Source organism: Microcebus murinus, chromosome 16 (assembly GCF_040939455.1).
Source record: "Microcebus murinus isolate Inina chromosome 16, M.murinus_Inina_mat1.0, whole genome shotgun sequence".
Taxonomy (NCBI): domain Eukaryota; kingdom Metazoa; phylum Chordata; class Mammalia; order Primates; family Cheirogaleidae; genus Microcebus; species Microcebus murinus.
Window position 1 is genome coordinate 22855701 of NC_134119.1, and position 16399 is coordinate 22872099.

At 38.6% G+C, this 16399-nt stretch overlaps 1 protein-coding gene across 2 annotated transcripts in view; it reads left to right on the plus strand.

The window, feature by feature from the left end:
• The first annotated feature begins 4415 nt into the window (after window positions 1-4415).
• Window positions 4416-16399, plus strand: part of TMX4 (thioredoxin related transmembrane protein 4) — a 39482-nt gene continuing 27498 nt past the window's right edge. For both annotated transcript variants that reach the window (XR_012923703.1, XM_012755122.3), the window contains exons 1-2: window positions 4416-4775; window positions 15984-16099. Coding sequence is in view for 1 of the 2 variants with exons in the window: in XM_012755122.3 (XP_012610576.2) it covers window positions 4570-4775; window positions 15984-16099 (322 nt within the window). In the remaining variant the exon portion in view is untranslated. The remainder of the gene's footprint in view (window positions 4776-15983; window positions 16100-16399) is intronic.

Consider the following 16399-nt stretch of genomic DNA (forward strand, 5'->3'; position numbering starts at 1 on the left):
GCCAAGGGCTGGAAAATCTTTCTCTGCAATACCTTTGCCCGCACATGCATCTCAGAGGTCCTGCTTACAGAAGGCAAAAGGGGAATGGTAGCTCCTACTCTGCTCCCTGGAAGTATCACTCCCTTAAAGAAAAAACAACAACAACAACAATAAAAACCCCTTTTGGCTACTCCTGAATTAGTTGTCAAAGGAAGACAGTGAGTTAGTCAGAATAGATTGGATTATGTTTCAGTGACAAACAATTCCAAACTGTCAGAATGCCTTTTTGATAGATTAGATATGTCTGCAATTTATTTTGCTGCTTCTTGTTAAGGGATAAGAGAATTCCCCTCCCCTTTAGTCTAGGCTGGCCTTTAGTGCCTTGTTTGATCAGCTGAATCCCATAGAAGTCACATTCTCAGACATTGGAAGCAATGCAGGCTCTACCTGGGCTTCTGGGAACTCCTGCTCTAGACAAAATAAGTATGACAGCCCTGGAACTGCCATGTTGTAAGGAAGCCCAAGCTGGTTACATGGAGAGACCATATAGATAAGAGATATGCCTGGTCAGTCCCCTTCTGTTCTGGCCAGCCTATGTCAGATGCCAGATGTGAGTGCAAAAGACTTCAACTAACTTTAGCCTTAGCCTCCAGGTGCCTGCCACCATATGAAAGCATACAAGCAAATACAGACTAGCTGAGTTTGTTAATCCCAGAACCATGTATAATGTGTTTTGGGGTAGTTGTCTATGCAGCAGTAGCTGACCTGAATAGGCTATCCCAATGAAAATTTATCTCTTGTCTATGTGAAGTCCACTGAGACTCCAGGGGACCACCCAGGGCAACTGTTCTTCATAGAGCAGTTCAGCAATTTAGGCAACTCTGGGCTTGTAGATGCCTAGATCATAATCTTTTCTCTAAAATTTCCACAGCTGGAGAAGGGAACACTGGAGCATCTTGCACCAGTGATTAAATGCTTCAACCAAGGAAGAGATACACACTCTCTGCTTTTGTTTGTAGTCCATTGGCCAGAACTATTCATATTGCTATACCTAACTTCAAAGGGGTGTGGAATGGCAGGCTAAGGTGGAAGGGTTGCTTGAGGCCAAGAGTTGGAGACCAGCCTGAGCAACACAGTGAGGCCCCAACTCTACAGATGATCATAATAATAATAAATTAGCTGCACATGGTGGCACATACCTGTAATTTTAGCTACTGAGGAGGCTGAGCCCAGGAATTCAAGGTTGTAGTGAGCTATGGTCACTCTACTACATTCTAGCCTCGGTGACACAGTTAGACCCTGTCACTTAAAAAAAAGGAGGGGGGTGTATATGTAGAAGCACACTCCTCTGCACGGTAGGGAAAGAGAGGGGAAGTAAATATGCATTGACCAAACTCCCCCCCTCCCTCCTGCTATGTTGTTATCTCATCAGAGTTCAAGAAATTCCTTTTCATACTAGGATCTGTGTATTTCTGTGTAACCATAGCTGCTCTACAGTGGTACTATTGCCAATTACTCTGGGGACAAAAGCTCTTTTTCTAAGTACCAGGTACCAATCTTCTTAAAACTGTAAATATATGCCTCAAACATGAAAATTATTGCACACCGACCTATTGTTGCATAACAAAACGCCCCAAATCTTAGTGGCTTAATATATAACTAAATTGATTATCTCACAGTTTCTATGGGCAGAGGATTCAGCTAAGATGTGTGCCCTGATTCTGTGTCATTTGTAAGGCTCACTCAAGAGCACTGGGGAAAGATCTGCTTCTAGGTCATTCATGTGGTTGTTTGCGGGATTCAGTTTTTTGAGGGCTGTTGGACTGAGGCCTCGGTTCTTAGGATATAGACTGGAGGATGTCCTTAGTTCCCTGTCATGTGAAGCTTTCCATACAGAGTCTCCGAGTGAGCCTGCAAGAAGAAAAAAGGGTTCCAAAAAGGTGGAAGTCACAGCTTTTTGTAATCTTATCTCAGAAGTAATAACCCATAACTTTTGCCATATTCTATTAGAAGTGAATCACTAGGCCCCACTCACATTCAAGAAAAGAGGGCCTGAACACCACGTTGGAGCTGCTTACCCCAAGTACTGCTCTGGGATGGGTATTCTGCCAAGCAAGAGACACAAAGATATACAAGGTAGTGCCCTTAACCTTGAAGAGTTCCTAGTAAGGGCTGCAGAAGTGAAGAGAGAGTATGATAACTACGTGTAATTGAATTACACTATGTTATGTTAGAATTATACAGAAGAGTTATAAAGAAGATCTGAGAAGAGACAGCAGCTCCTTTTACACGTGCTGTAAGAGGTACAATGTGAGCTACGTGATAGAGGCTGAATAATGATTCATTAGGCAATTAGTGTTCTAAGCAGAACAAAGAGCCAAGGAAGCATAAAAGCTCATAGTGTGCTTAGGAAATGGCAAGTAGCTTTTTGAAGCACAAGAGATTTTAGAATGGTGGAATGTAAGGTGGGCAAAACTGAAGCTGGATTGTGAAGGACACTGTGTATCATGCTAAGTGAATTTGACTTCAGTATAGGAAAATAGGCTTGGGAACATTATAGCATATTTTTGTCTTCAAATAATAATAAATAAGCTCTTTTGAGCCATACCATGTGCTAGGCATTATGCTTGCCTCCTATAATCTTCACAGCTGGTTTTTGGAGCAGGTTCGTTTATTATCTGCTTTTCAACAGAAACTGGGTGTTAACTAATTTAATCCCCCAAGTCATATGGCTAGGAAATGTCAGGGCTGAGATGCCTATCATGGTCTGAGAGGAACCCTTTCCTTATCCTGGTCTGTGCCTCCTCACCACAAACCCTCCCACACATTCTTTCTGTATTTCTTACCTACTGTCCTCAGTCTGAGGGCCAAGAATGGAATCCTCAAACACACAATTTGTGTTAGAGATAGGAAGCTCTTCAGCAAGAAATTCCTTTTGCACCTCAGAAGCTCTCTTTCTTTTTAACTTTTCATTTTGTAAATTTCCCAACACACACAAGAGTAGATATGAGAGCAAAATGAACTTGATTTCAACATTGACTAATGTTGTGCCATACTTGTTTCATGCATCTTCCCTCCAGTCCCCACATTTTATCTTTGGAGTATTTTAAAGCAAATTTTAGGCAGCGTGTTATTTCACCCATAAATATTTCACTATTTGTAAACAATAAAGAATTTAAAAAATATAGTTATCACACATCATAGTCAACAAAATTAACATACTTACTTATTATCACATGTTATTTTTAAGAACTTTTTAAAAATCACAAATCTTACACGCACACAAAAAAAGCTGTACTGGAAAGAATGATAGAATTCCAGTTTGTGAACCATTTCTTTTTATAGGCACAGCAAAATGTTTTCCATTGAATTTATAGGATTGTGTGTATGTACATAATAACAGTGAATTTTAGTAGCATTCATTACGAAGACATTTTCCTAATTTACAATATTCTGTAAAACCTTGAGTGTTATATTTTGATGATAAGGGCTGGCCCACAGTTTTTAGCTATTGCTAATTAACACCTAATTCAGGCAAGATCTTCTCTGCAGGCAAAATTAATCTTCCTCTCCTACAAGTACTGGTGGAAGATTGATCTTATGTGCCCTGAAAATACTCTCAGATTGCTGTCTCTGTTTTAAGTCCAGGAGCGAAATTACATCGTTGTCATGGTCTATTAACCACATTACCCAGTTTCATGGGTTTGCACACCTAGTAAAGGAATGTAAAACATCCTTTCAAAAGGCTTCGCCGCGGTCTAATTGTAATCCAGTCTTGCATACTAATGGCGCACTGGTCCCAAGGTACGGATTCATCTAATGTGTACCTGGAAAGAAATTTGGAAATCATTTAAGGCTACTCTCACTTTAGATCTTACAAAACTGTAGCTGAGAGAAATGTGAGGTCCATTTTATTGCAAGTGGCAATATTCTTAACTGATTCATTTTATCTGTTACTGCCCATGTACTAAAAGTTTCTATGAAATTAAAATTATTTTTTTGCAAAACAGTGCAATTGCATAGCCTAATTTCATCATTATCCCCAATCGGGCAGCGATGCTTCAATATACACATGCAAAGAGTACTTAAATTTTCCTCTTCCTTTGAGCAAGAGATGCTCACCACGTCCCTCCATTTTTCAGTAAACATAAGTCTGCCCTGCAGTCCGCTGCTGTTGCTCGTGCTGCCGTTGACGAGGGGACGGATTTTTAAATTACTGGCCATGTTTCTCTTTAGAGAGGCCCACACGCGCCAACCCTCCGCCGACTGGAGCCTGAGCGCCAGTGGTGCATGTTCTAACTTAAGCAACATTGGGTCATCTGTTTATTGTGGGTTTAGCGGTCAGGAAGAAAGGGTGGCCGTTGCCAGGGCAACCGACACCCAGGGCAACGGCAAGTCGAGGCGGGAGGGGGCGTGGCCTCGCCCGGCACGGGCCGATAAGAGGCGGCGCCCGCCGTCGCGTTGCGAGTGGGGTCGGTCTGCGCGGCTGGGCGGAGGCGGGGCGGCCCGAGTGCCTCCGACAGCCTGGAAAGACCCCGGCGGGCGGGCGAGCGAGGCTGCGGTCCCGGCCGCTCCCGTTCCTCACAGCCCATGCCGAGGAGCCTCGCCCGGCGCCCCAACATGGCGGGCGGGCGCTGCGGCCCGCTGCTGACGGCGCTCCTGGCCGCCTGGGTCGCGGCGGCGGCGGCTACGGCGAGCCCCGAGCAGGCCGCGCTGCCGCCGGAGCAGAGCCGGGTCCAGCCCATGACCGCCTCCAACTGGACGCTGGTGATGGAGGGCGAGTGGATGCTAAAATTGTGAGTGTGCCCGCCCGCCCCGCACGCCACACTGTCCTCGCGGGCGCCACCTCCCGCAAACCCGCGCGGGCAGCTCCGGCTCCCGCGCTGCCGCCTGACTCGACCTGGGGCCCCGGACCCGCCCTGCGAACGACCTGCGGCGCCGGGGTTGGGCCTCTCGCGCTGCGCATGCGCACCCAGCCTTCCCTGGTGACAGCTTTGGGTGCCAAGTGTCTCCTGCCTTGCTGGCCCCTTGCTTTGAGGGAAAGTGTTTTAGGGATGGAGCAGCTTGCCAAGGGGAAGCGGGGGGAGGGAGAAAATCTGCAAGAAAATGTGTGCTTTTCTAGGTATGTGGAAGAGAAAGCGCAATCAATGACATTTATGTACGGTATGAATACGTAGCAGAGGCTAGGCAAGTTATTAGTTCAGTGAATAATTACAGCACAGTGAAGGCAGACCATTTGTATAATGTAAAATATCTTAGTCTCCCTTTTGAAGACCTTGAGATGTCATTGTGAAAATAAAACATACACATCGGTGCCTTTTTAAGTTTAAAATAAGATTTCATAAAAACTGGACATTAAAAATTGTCCCTTTTGAACAACAGAAGGTAGATGGTGGATAGTGTCTTTGTTTGAAGGAGATGGGAAACTATTTTTATGTTAGGCGAAGGACAGGGATTTGTTGATTGCAGCTTAAAATTAAACTTCTTATAGTAGGGAAGCGATCATTTGAAAGGAGGCTTGATGTTGACAGTGGGCAGGTGTCTGAATAGCCTTGAGAGACCATCATAGTGAGCTTGCAGGGAAAATGAAGAATGGAAAAATAATCACTGAGACAGCATCTCTTTAGCCTGTGGTCTCAGGCAATATGTATACTTACTTGATCACTACTATTTTATAATTAATTTTGCATTGAGGGCACATACACTCATAAAATTATATCTTTCTTTTATTTACCCAAGAACAATTTTCTGTTCTTTCAGTTTAGATTTCAAGCAGTTGCCTATGGAGTGAAAACCTCAATGTAAGATCAGGGCCAAAAGTTATGTCACTTAGCAGATTACATTGCTTACAGAATTTAATGCGTAGTATCCCTTAAAATGTGCATTTACCTTTTGGTCACAAAGGGGATATTTAAGATCTTGAAATGAGATACACTTGTTTTCATAATAAATCAATGAAATTATTAGAGGTATAGACATGAACAACTTATTAAAATACCCTATTTAACTTAATACTTTGGATGGAAATGAGGAGGTCATGTTACATTTAAGACAGAAACTTTGTAAGTAAGTGGAGCTTTATGTTAGGACTGCCATGTTTGTAATTGTAAGAGTTTTAGAGAAACTATGCATTTTGTCAGCCAATACTACAGAAAGTTCTTTTTACCAGTAGATTTTTACAGAGTGGACTTTTTCTAGATGTCAATTTTATGATTAAAACAGAGTTTGTGTATGTTCATGCTGACAATCAAATCAGAAAGTTTTCCTTATATTTAATGAAGTCAACTTTTTTATGGCTCCTTTTAGAATCACTATTTTTCTTTTTTTTCTAAAGTAAAAGAACTAAGAACACTAAGGCTGCAATAAGTTTATAAATGAGTGCCCACACCAGCTCCTATGTTTGGCTATGTTGATGGGTCAAATTTTACTTTTTTATAAATACACAGGCCTAGGCACAGTATTCAATTGCTCCAAGCTTGCTATGTGTCCCATTGTATGGAATATACTTGAGCTGTGATGCAAGATGAGTCTTACAATCTGGAAATAACCTCTGTAGACACTTGAGGTCATTTTAGTTGAAGTTCTTTTTTCATCAAGTATACTTTAGGATAGGTAGATAGGAAGCAAGCCTATAAAGGAAAGATGATTTAAACCATTACGTGTAATTTCTTTGTACCTAAGAACGTAAGTGCTCATCCTGAAGAAATATTATAGGTCTTATCTATTTGTGATCTATTTTTCTGCATTATTACCTCTCCTCCCTGTGAAAAAATCCAAAACTTTAAAAAATATAAAGTTCATTATATTCTGTACCATTGTAGGCCTACTGTGAGCCTCTAAGAATTAATTAAACCGACAATAAGTTGACAGATTTCTAAAATGTGGTATATGTATACCATGGAGTACTATTCAGCTCTAAGAGACAATGGTGATAATAGCACATCTTGTATTTTCCTGGACAGAGCTGGAACCCATACTACTAAGTGAAGTATCCCAAGAATGGAAAAACAAGCACCACATATACTCACCAGCAAATTGGTATTAATTGATCAGCCCCTAAGTGGATACATAGAAATTACATTAAATGGGTATTGGGCAGGTGGGAGGAGGGGGCGGGTATATACATACTTAATGCGTGAGATATGTACCCTCTGGGGGATGGTCACACTTGAAGCTCAGACTTGTGGCAGCAGGGCAAGGGCATTATTCGAAACCTTAAAATTTGTACTCCCATAATATGCTGAAATTAAAAAAAAAGTTAACAGATTTCTTTTCCTGATGTATGTAACAGAAAAACAAAATATGTTGAAATTAGTTCCATGTTAACACCTTGTTCAGGTGAACTGCTCATAATAAATGGAGACTTAGGAGTCTGCAGAGGATGTATTTCTTTCTCCAAAGAAGCAAGTTAGGAAGCTTCTGATATTGAAAAATTGACTTTACTTTGAATGGCAGTTCTTTATTTGTTCATTTGCTTACATGCTACCTTCTGGGGATTTTTTTTTTTTTTATATCCTATGTCATATAAATATGTAATGTAATTCCTGGTTATATTGGTATAGAGAATTTAATTTATTTTTAAGGACCTAGCAGTGTTTGGCAGCTCTGAGACATGAAAAGCTCCTATTAGGAGATTTATTTGGTTACATTTTCTTTGTCTTTCAAACGATCAATATTTTGGATTCTTGCAATTGAATTTTCAGTTTTAGAAAAGCACTTGTGTATTAAGGAGTCAGTTCAGTATCAGTTAAAATATGTATGCAGTAATTCTCCATTTCTATTACTATTCTGAAATGTTTAAAAATCTTAAAAATTCTCCCATTACTACTTACATTTTTTAATGTTATGGCCTTATTGTATACTCACTTTTACTGTTTACATTGTTTTTATAGTATTTAGCCCTATTTCTGCCATGTCCCTATAATTTGGCTTGCTGTGATTTTCTACTCCGTTAACTTCTGAATGCAAAGTTTACCCTTTATCTGAATTAGGAAAAGTGATCTAATCTTTAAAATACCTTTTGATGCTTATTTGTCTCTATTTCCATTATTTATACACTGCTTCAGTTACTTTGAAACCTTTTGCTATTTTAAACCCTTGCTTGGCTCCTGATATATCTCCTTGAGAATACTACTTTTGTTCTTTTGAAACACAAAAGTACGCAGTATGATTCATTCTGTGTGCTGTGCTGTTGGCTTTTCCCCCTAAAAGAAATAAGTAGAAATCAAGTGGCTTAATTTTGACCCACCTACTTTCGAATTGACATCCAGAGGAAAATTATATCTTTGAGTTAAATTAATTTACCTCTCTGTAAAGCATATAGATCTTTGTAAAGCATGCTTTTTCTCTCTTTGTTCTTAGGATATTTATGTTTCAGAATTGAAATTAAAAACCTGGTGATGGAGCAGAGCCCCATTTATTTCCCTAGGACATCTAAGTTTTTGTATTGTCTTCCTATATCCTTCTTATACCTGGAGAGACTGTGTTGAACATCATTCCCTTAACTTTCCCATGTCAAATAGTTATACTTTCTTGTAGTTTAATAGATTGTCTTGATTTATTGATTGAATGTTTAAGAGATAGTCATTAAATGCTGGTTATGTGGGTTGGGGATCTGGCAAGGTGAAGGTGAATGAGCTGCAGCCTTGATTTCAAGAGTGGTCTGAAGGAAATAAAATAAGTCAATGCTCATTTACCTAGCAAACGTTTGCTGAATGATTCCTCTGTATTTGACATTCAACAGTGGTTCTCAACAGGGCATTATGGGCATTTTGGGTTGGACGGTTTTTTGGTGTACGAGGATGGCCCACACATTGCAGAACCTTTAGCATCCCTGCCCATTACATTCCAGTAGTATTGTGACAGCAAAATTATCACAACCCCCATTCCCTGTGCATACTTCCATATACATCTAATTGACAACCACTGCTCTCTAGGCACTGTTATGGGTATTTAAAAAACATGTCAATACTTGATTTTAGATAGTTTCTACAGAGGGTGTAAAGCCTCATTAAAACTTGTCATCCACATCACCTCTATCATCATCATCATCATCATCATCACAATCATATTAAACAGTTACATTGCTTACATCACATATTCCAAATGTTATCTTATTTGCTCATCTTAAAAATGTGGTGCAGTATTATCATTCCCATTCCAACTAGAGGAGATGAAAACTTGAAAAGGTTAAAGCTCTGGCCAAGGTCAAATCCTTAGTAGGAGGTGGGCAAGGCCAGAACTAGAATGCAGGCCTGAGCTTTGCAGGCCCGGATTCAATCCTGGGAGGGTAGTAGGGGAGCCTAGAGGAAGGCACAGGGCCTGGCTGACCTTGCTTAGGTCTCAGCTGGCCAGCACCCTGACCCACGACAGGAGGCCTTGTTCCTGTGGGATTCAGAGGCCCATCCATGCTTTAGTATCTCTCTAGGTCTGTAAATGAAGAGCCTTTTTACTACATGTTTATTCCTGACACTGCTCACCACTTAGATAGGTGCCCTGCCTTCCCTACATCCCAACACCCCAGGAATATTCCTTCTCACTACACCTGGTTGTGTCTAACATGGTCCTTACCACTAGTAGTTATAAATTTATTTATATGCTTTAGTGCTAAGTTTTTCTTTGACTCTTCCATTACAAGCTTTTAAGTAGAGGAACAAAGTTTTTCTTCTTCCCTGTTTATTTCCAAAGTCTTAATACCTATTAATAACAAGTAGTAGGTGTTCAATAAATACTTTTTAACTAAAGTAATGAGTGAATAATAGACTTTAATTGTTTCTTTAATTAAGAGATTTTACAAGTATATCCCTAGAAGGAACGTCTGTATATATTTTCCTAAGTTTTAAGTATAATCACTATCATCTCCTATTTGGTCATTGCAGTAATATATTTATTGTGGGGTAGGACCCGTCTCTAGGTACAAGGGATGCAGTAGTTACTGCTGTTATGGAGCGTTCATTCTAGTGAAAGTAGTGAATTCCACTTTGTCTAGCAGATGTCATGATTTCTACAGAGCTCTCAATTTTTATTTTTTCTCTACTTTTTGTGATGACATGGTCCAGCAATGATTTTCTAAAGAAGTACATTTTCGCATAAAGCAGCAGTCCCCAACGTTTTTGGCACCAGCGGCTGGTTTCATGGAAGACAATTTTTCTGTACTGATGGGGGGTAACATGTGAGGATGGTTTGGGGGTGATTCAAGCACATTACATTTATTGTGCAGGGAGACCTCTCTGCTAATGATGATCTGTATTTACAGTCGCTCCCTAGGGCTAGCATCATTACTTCAGCTCCACCTCAGAGCATCAGGCATTAGATTCTCATAAAGAGCATGCAACCTAGATCCCTCGTATGTACAGTTTACAGTCAGCTTTGCGCTCCTATGGAAATCTAATGCTGCTGCTGATGTGACAGGAGGTGGAGCTCAGGGGGTGACAGAGTGATAGGGAATGGCTATAAACACAGATGAATCTTTGCTCACTCACCTGCTGTTCACCTCCTGCTGTGCTACCTGCTTCCTAAGGAGTCATTGGAGGTTGGGGACCTTAGGCATAAAGCTTTCAATTCCTGAGTCCTTCCAGATTTTCCAGAAGAAAGAATTACACTTGATGTAGTTGAGGCATCTTTTGTTGATATTTTGATTTAGCTTTATTTATTAAGTTGTAGAAAGATGAACCTAATGTACCTTTTCCCTCTGTCACAGAGTATTTTGAGCACTTTGATCAAAGTAAGTTTTACTAAGTGAAAATTGACCATCTCATTTCTGCAAGGATAAGAAGTCAGGGCAATGCATTGAGAAAAGAGAAAGTCCTGAGAAACACTGGTAAAATTACAGCCAAGACAGAAGAAGAAAAATTGCCCATTACTGGTCAATAAAAAGTTATTTTTAGTAAATATTTCTTTCTACCCAATATATTTAAGTAAGTCCTTCCTTTGAAATGTATAGTGTATCTAATGAAATGTTTAATACACCGATTTATATAATAGCCTACCAAATTCAGTGAGTTCTTACAATAAAGGCTTCAAGGGCATCTAACCACCTTACATCTAGCAGAGCCTCAGTGAACTTTGTGCATGAATACTAACAAGGACAACAAAAGCTTCCTGTTGAATTTTCTTTCTCAGAAATGGTTAAAAATCTTGGACTGATATCTAAGTTGGTATAATTTAACAGTATTTTGGCTATCTAGAATATACTTCAAATGTCTTTATGAAGTGTACTAATTTTATATACCACTGTGACCTTCCAAAAAGTTTAAATAGAAAAGATACTGATTTATAGTTTCTGGGATGATAATGGAGCTAAATTCCCCCGAAGTCTCTTAAATCAAAGAAAGACTATGTATAGGAGACAAAGTTATGGCAGTCAGATCTTTTATATAAACAGTTCTCAGGAGACGACTGCTACTGTGAATTAGTTGTAAGTAATATAAATGAAGATCATGTTCAGTTCTTTCTGATGAGTTTTATTCATGCATACATGTATGCTTATGTAAATTATATATGCACACATAAATTAAGTATACATACATATATATGTCTACACTCTCACAGAGAGAAAAGAAGAGCATGAAGGTCTCATGATTTATCCCTGCATTTATTTCACTCCTGTAGGTATTTTACTTACAGTAGATTCTAAATTCCTGTCTAAATTACCATCTTTTAGATACAAAAGAATACTAATAATTTAAAAAGCTGCAGCAACAATGGACCAGCTCCCACACCGAAGACTTAGAGCTGGCTTATCTCCATCACTGAAAGAACATCTTGGTGCATTCCAACACAATCAGCTCTGATTAAATCTCTGAAATAATGGCATCAGCAATGCTGCATACCAGCAGGTAGCAGCTACATAGAAAATGGCATATCTAAAATTACCGCAATGGCATATCTGAGGGTGTATCATAATTTTATCTCTGAAGGTCAGTTTCACCAAAAACCCAATTTATATAAGAGCCTATCTAGAGATTAGGGACTAGGAGTTTTTAAAATTATGAAATTTGCCTGATTTAATAATTACTGATGTAGCAAATGTGTCCATGACTTATATGTAAAACAGAGTCCTAGGGAAATAAAGAAGATCTAAAGTTCATTATTTCATACTTCAAGATTTCTTCCTTATTTTTGTTACTTTCTCTCTTATTTTCTCTCTCTCCCTCCCTCTCCCTCCCTTTGGTTGTTGGTGTGAAGTCTTATTTTCCTTGATTTTTATCACAAAAATACGTTTGTCTGGGTTCCTTCTCTGAGCGGTCTTAGATGACCTTAAGTAAGTCTCTAAACCTTTGTCTGTTTGGCAGTGATGTTGCAAAATCAGATGAGCTAATGCATCCTAAAAGTGCTTTGGATACCAAATAGAAGTTGCAAATTTAATTAGTATTAACTATTGGTCTAATATGTGCCTGCTTTGCATGTGTCATTTAATCTTCTAAGGTAGCTACAGTTGAGGAAGCTGAGGCATGGAGAGATTATTAATCAACCCAAATCACATGGTTAATTCCTGGTTGGTCTTTCTGATTCCTCTGGCATAACTCTTATCCCATATTCTAAAATACCTCTTGAAATGTACTTAATTCAACATTTCCCTTTTTTTTATTCTTAAAGTTTGTCAGCTATATGACAGAACCTCATTGCCATTTGGATATTTAGAAAATATGTAGAAAATAATTATTTTCTCAGACTAGGAATATAATTTTCATTGACGTTTATGTAGTTGTTTATTTAGCAGAAGTTTATACAGCACCCACTGTAAACCAAGAATATACTTTGCCTTGAAATGTAGAGACATAAATGTTTTAAAAAATTTCTGTTCAAAAATGTCAACAGATTATTCTCTGGTGCGTGTCTCCTGGATCCCAGGTCTTGGGCAGTGAGCTGTAATGGGAAGATGATGAGCTTTTAGAATGATCTTGAGATTGGCTATATAGTAGTCTTTTCTAGAGGTGCAGTTAGAGAGGGTGAACACCTGTGCTTTCTACGTGTTGCTGCTTCTGGGGCCAGGCTGGAGAGAGAGATGCATGCTTTGGCTTTGGGCAGCCATTTCTCTTCTGGGTTCTGCCTAATTTTCAATAGTTGTCCTCAAATAAATGCCTTCTTTTCCCGAGTCTTGGCTTTTTATTCCCTCCACCCCATCACCTTTAATGATGTGAAAGATCAAAATCTTGCCTGATTTCAGCTTTTTATATTTGTTTTGTTATGTAGCAAAGTTGGTTTATGTGTATCATTGCATCGATATTTGAATGGTACTTATAAACCTGTTTTCTGCACAGTTCAAGATTTTATTATAAAAAAAATTGTAAATGATGACTTAAAAGATACTTTTAAGCCTAAATCTTGCTACAGAATTTGATTAGTTTCATACTCTTCTGCCTTACTGTGTTTCCTTTGCTAAGGCATTTTGTGTGTGTGTATGTGTGTGTGTGTGTGTGTGTGTGTGTTGTTTTATTGGCAGGAATTCTTTTCTATCTTTTCTACTATCCCTTTCCTCCTTTAATATAGATATAATAGGCGCCACATTTTGTAAAAAACAATTTAGGAATGGAAAAAGTGACAAATAGGGAATTGTTATTTTTACATTGCTCACCTTACTCATCCACAAGTTAGTATATTTCTCTATTTAATCAAGTCTTATTATAAAAAATGTTAAATGGACACAAAAATAGGAGTAAGTATAGTGAATCACCATTACCCATCATCAAGTTTCCACAGTTATCAGTATATTGCCACTCTTGTTTCATCTCTACCTTTTGCCCTCTTTTCCTTGGTATAATTTATGTTATACACTTTAACATTTACCCATTGTACATGAACAATTTAGTGATATCAAGTCTTTTTTAAATGTCTGTTTTATTTATTCCCTCAATATTTTGACTTGAGTTAAAGGATTTTTAAAAATTTTAATTTAAACAGATTTTAAAAATATATTTAATTGTCGGTGGCATCCCGAAATACTATTCAAAGTGCCTGCTGAATTTTTTTCTGTTCTATTTTGTGCATTGATCAATTTATTTTATTTACTGTTTTAATCTTCTAGATATTATTAAGCAAAACAAAATGTTTTTCTACTTGTACAAATGTATTTTTGTGACATTGTTCTAAAAATGTTAATTTTCCTTTTAATTATGTCATGTTAGTGTTATAAAATGGATTTCCAGCATATGTTGTTGTTTGTTGGTGATATTTCACATTAATCATACCCTTGCCAGCTGTTTAAATCTCTATAAGGCTTATTCGATCTTGATTTCTTCTAATTGCAAATAATATCTTCCTTTCTGTACTAGTTTTCTCAAGCTGCTGTAACAAATTACTATAAACTTGATGGCTTGAAATAACTGAAATTTATTCTCTCACAATTCTGGAGGTCAGAAGTCCAAACTCAGGGTGTTGGCAGGGTTGATTCTCTCTGGAGGCTTTATGGAAGCGTTCACTCCATGCCTCTCCCCTAGCTTCTGGTGGCTGTTGGCAATCCTTGGCTTGTAGCTGCATAACTCCAGTCCCAGCCTCCATTTTTACATGGCCTTTCCTTGTGTCTCTCTGTCAAATCTTCCTCTTCTTTCTCTTATAAGAACAGCTGTTATTGGATTTAGGGCCCACTTTAAACCCAGGATGATCTCATCCTGAGATCCTTAACTTAATTATACCTGTACCGACTCTTATTCTAAATAAGGTCACCTTCATAGCTACCAGGGCTTAGACTTATCTTTGTAGGAACTACTATTTAGTTCAGAACACTTTCTAAGCAGCAGACTTCTCTGGATCATTTTAACAACTATAGATTCAATCCTGGAGAACTTCAGAGCTTTATGGTTTGAATATTTGTGATGTTTTCCAGGACATGGTAGGGCAAAGTGAGGCCACTGACTTATTGCCAGGATGCCTGTCCAGCCTTCTAGTTCTCTTTGCTTCCATCTTGTCCTTCCTTGATTGATTATCCACAGGGCTATAAGAGAAAGTTTTCCAAAATGTAAATCTGATCATCATTCTTACCATGGAGACTCGAATGAGGTCCTAACTCCTTATACAACTTTTTTAAAGACTATGGATGATGTCGCCACCCTGCCCTCTTAGTGCTCTGAGCCTTTATACATCTTTTCTCTGTGCTTAGATTAGAGCATTCCTTGGCCCCTCTCTGACTGTTAACTCCTACCTGAGATCTTAGTACAGAGGTTTCTCTCTCTCTGGGCCCTTCTGAGATACCCCAGCTCCTCAGTGTCTCCATAGCATCTGTTCCACATGCTCAGTCATAGCATTTGCCACCTGGATTGTGTTTACTCCTGTGCTTATCTATATTCATCTCTGGAATTGATGATCCACAAGGAAAGGAGGCACCAAGTCTGTGTCATTCACAATTGTAGCCTCAGCTTCTGGCATAATGCTGAGCTAATGTTTATTGAATGAAAAATAACTGAAAACAAGGTTTCTAGCCTGAAGGCCCAGGTATTTCTAACACCTCTTCTATTTAAGAAAGTGTTGGGTAGAACTGGGTTAGCCTATAGTTTCTACTTTCCTTTTCACAATGTTTCAGTAGTGCCATAGATCTTCTGATGTTTGGAAACATTCTTGATGACTCTCAAGCAATATGTTTGGTCTCTGCCCATCAGATCTCTAGTTTGAGTAGATCTGAAACTGGTTTGGCTAGTTTAGGGATAGCCTTGCAAAAATTGTCCCACTTAGTGGAGTAATAAAAACTGCTCACCCTTCAAAGATCAAAAGGTATCTGGTGAGTGACAAAATTGTAAGAATAACATTGAAATAAACTGTTTTATGTATGACAATAATCCTTCAACATATTTTCAAACTTTGGCTAAATTTTTCCTGTGGAACTTACATTTATACATTAAATCCTAGCGGGGAAGGTGCTTCTGTTTTTTTTTATATCAAATGCCTTTGGAAAAGCTTGCTTTTATAATTCTCTTTAGTTAAGAGTTTATTTTTTTAATTTAAATACTCTATTTCTCTATTTTACATATTTTTTCATATGTTCATATTGATTAGCTATTCTTCTCTTATAGTTACGCCCCGTGGTGTCCATCCTGCCAGCAGACTGATTCAGAATGGGAGACTTTTGCAAAGAATGGTGAAATACTTCAGATCAGTGTGGGGAAGATAGATGTCATTCAGGAGCCAGGTACTATAAATGTTCAACATTAAATGTGAAAGTTTAACAAATTTTTAGTTTGAATTTTTTCAAGTGTATAGAAAAGTTGAAAGACTAGGATACTGATTACCTACCAACTGACTACATTTAGTAAATGGATTACATTTTGGTATATCTGGATCTATGTGTGTATTTGCACATAGAGATCTGCATATATATTTATATTTATATTTTACTGAGCTATTTATTTTACTGAGCCAAGTAAGTTGTAGACATCATGATAATTTATCCTTCAATTCTTTAGCGTGTTAAAATCTTCCTAATTATTTC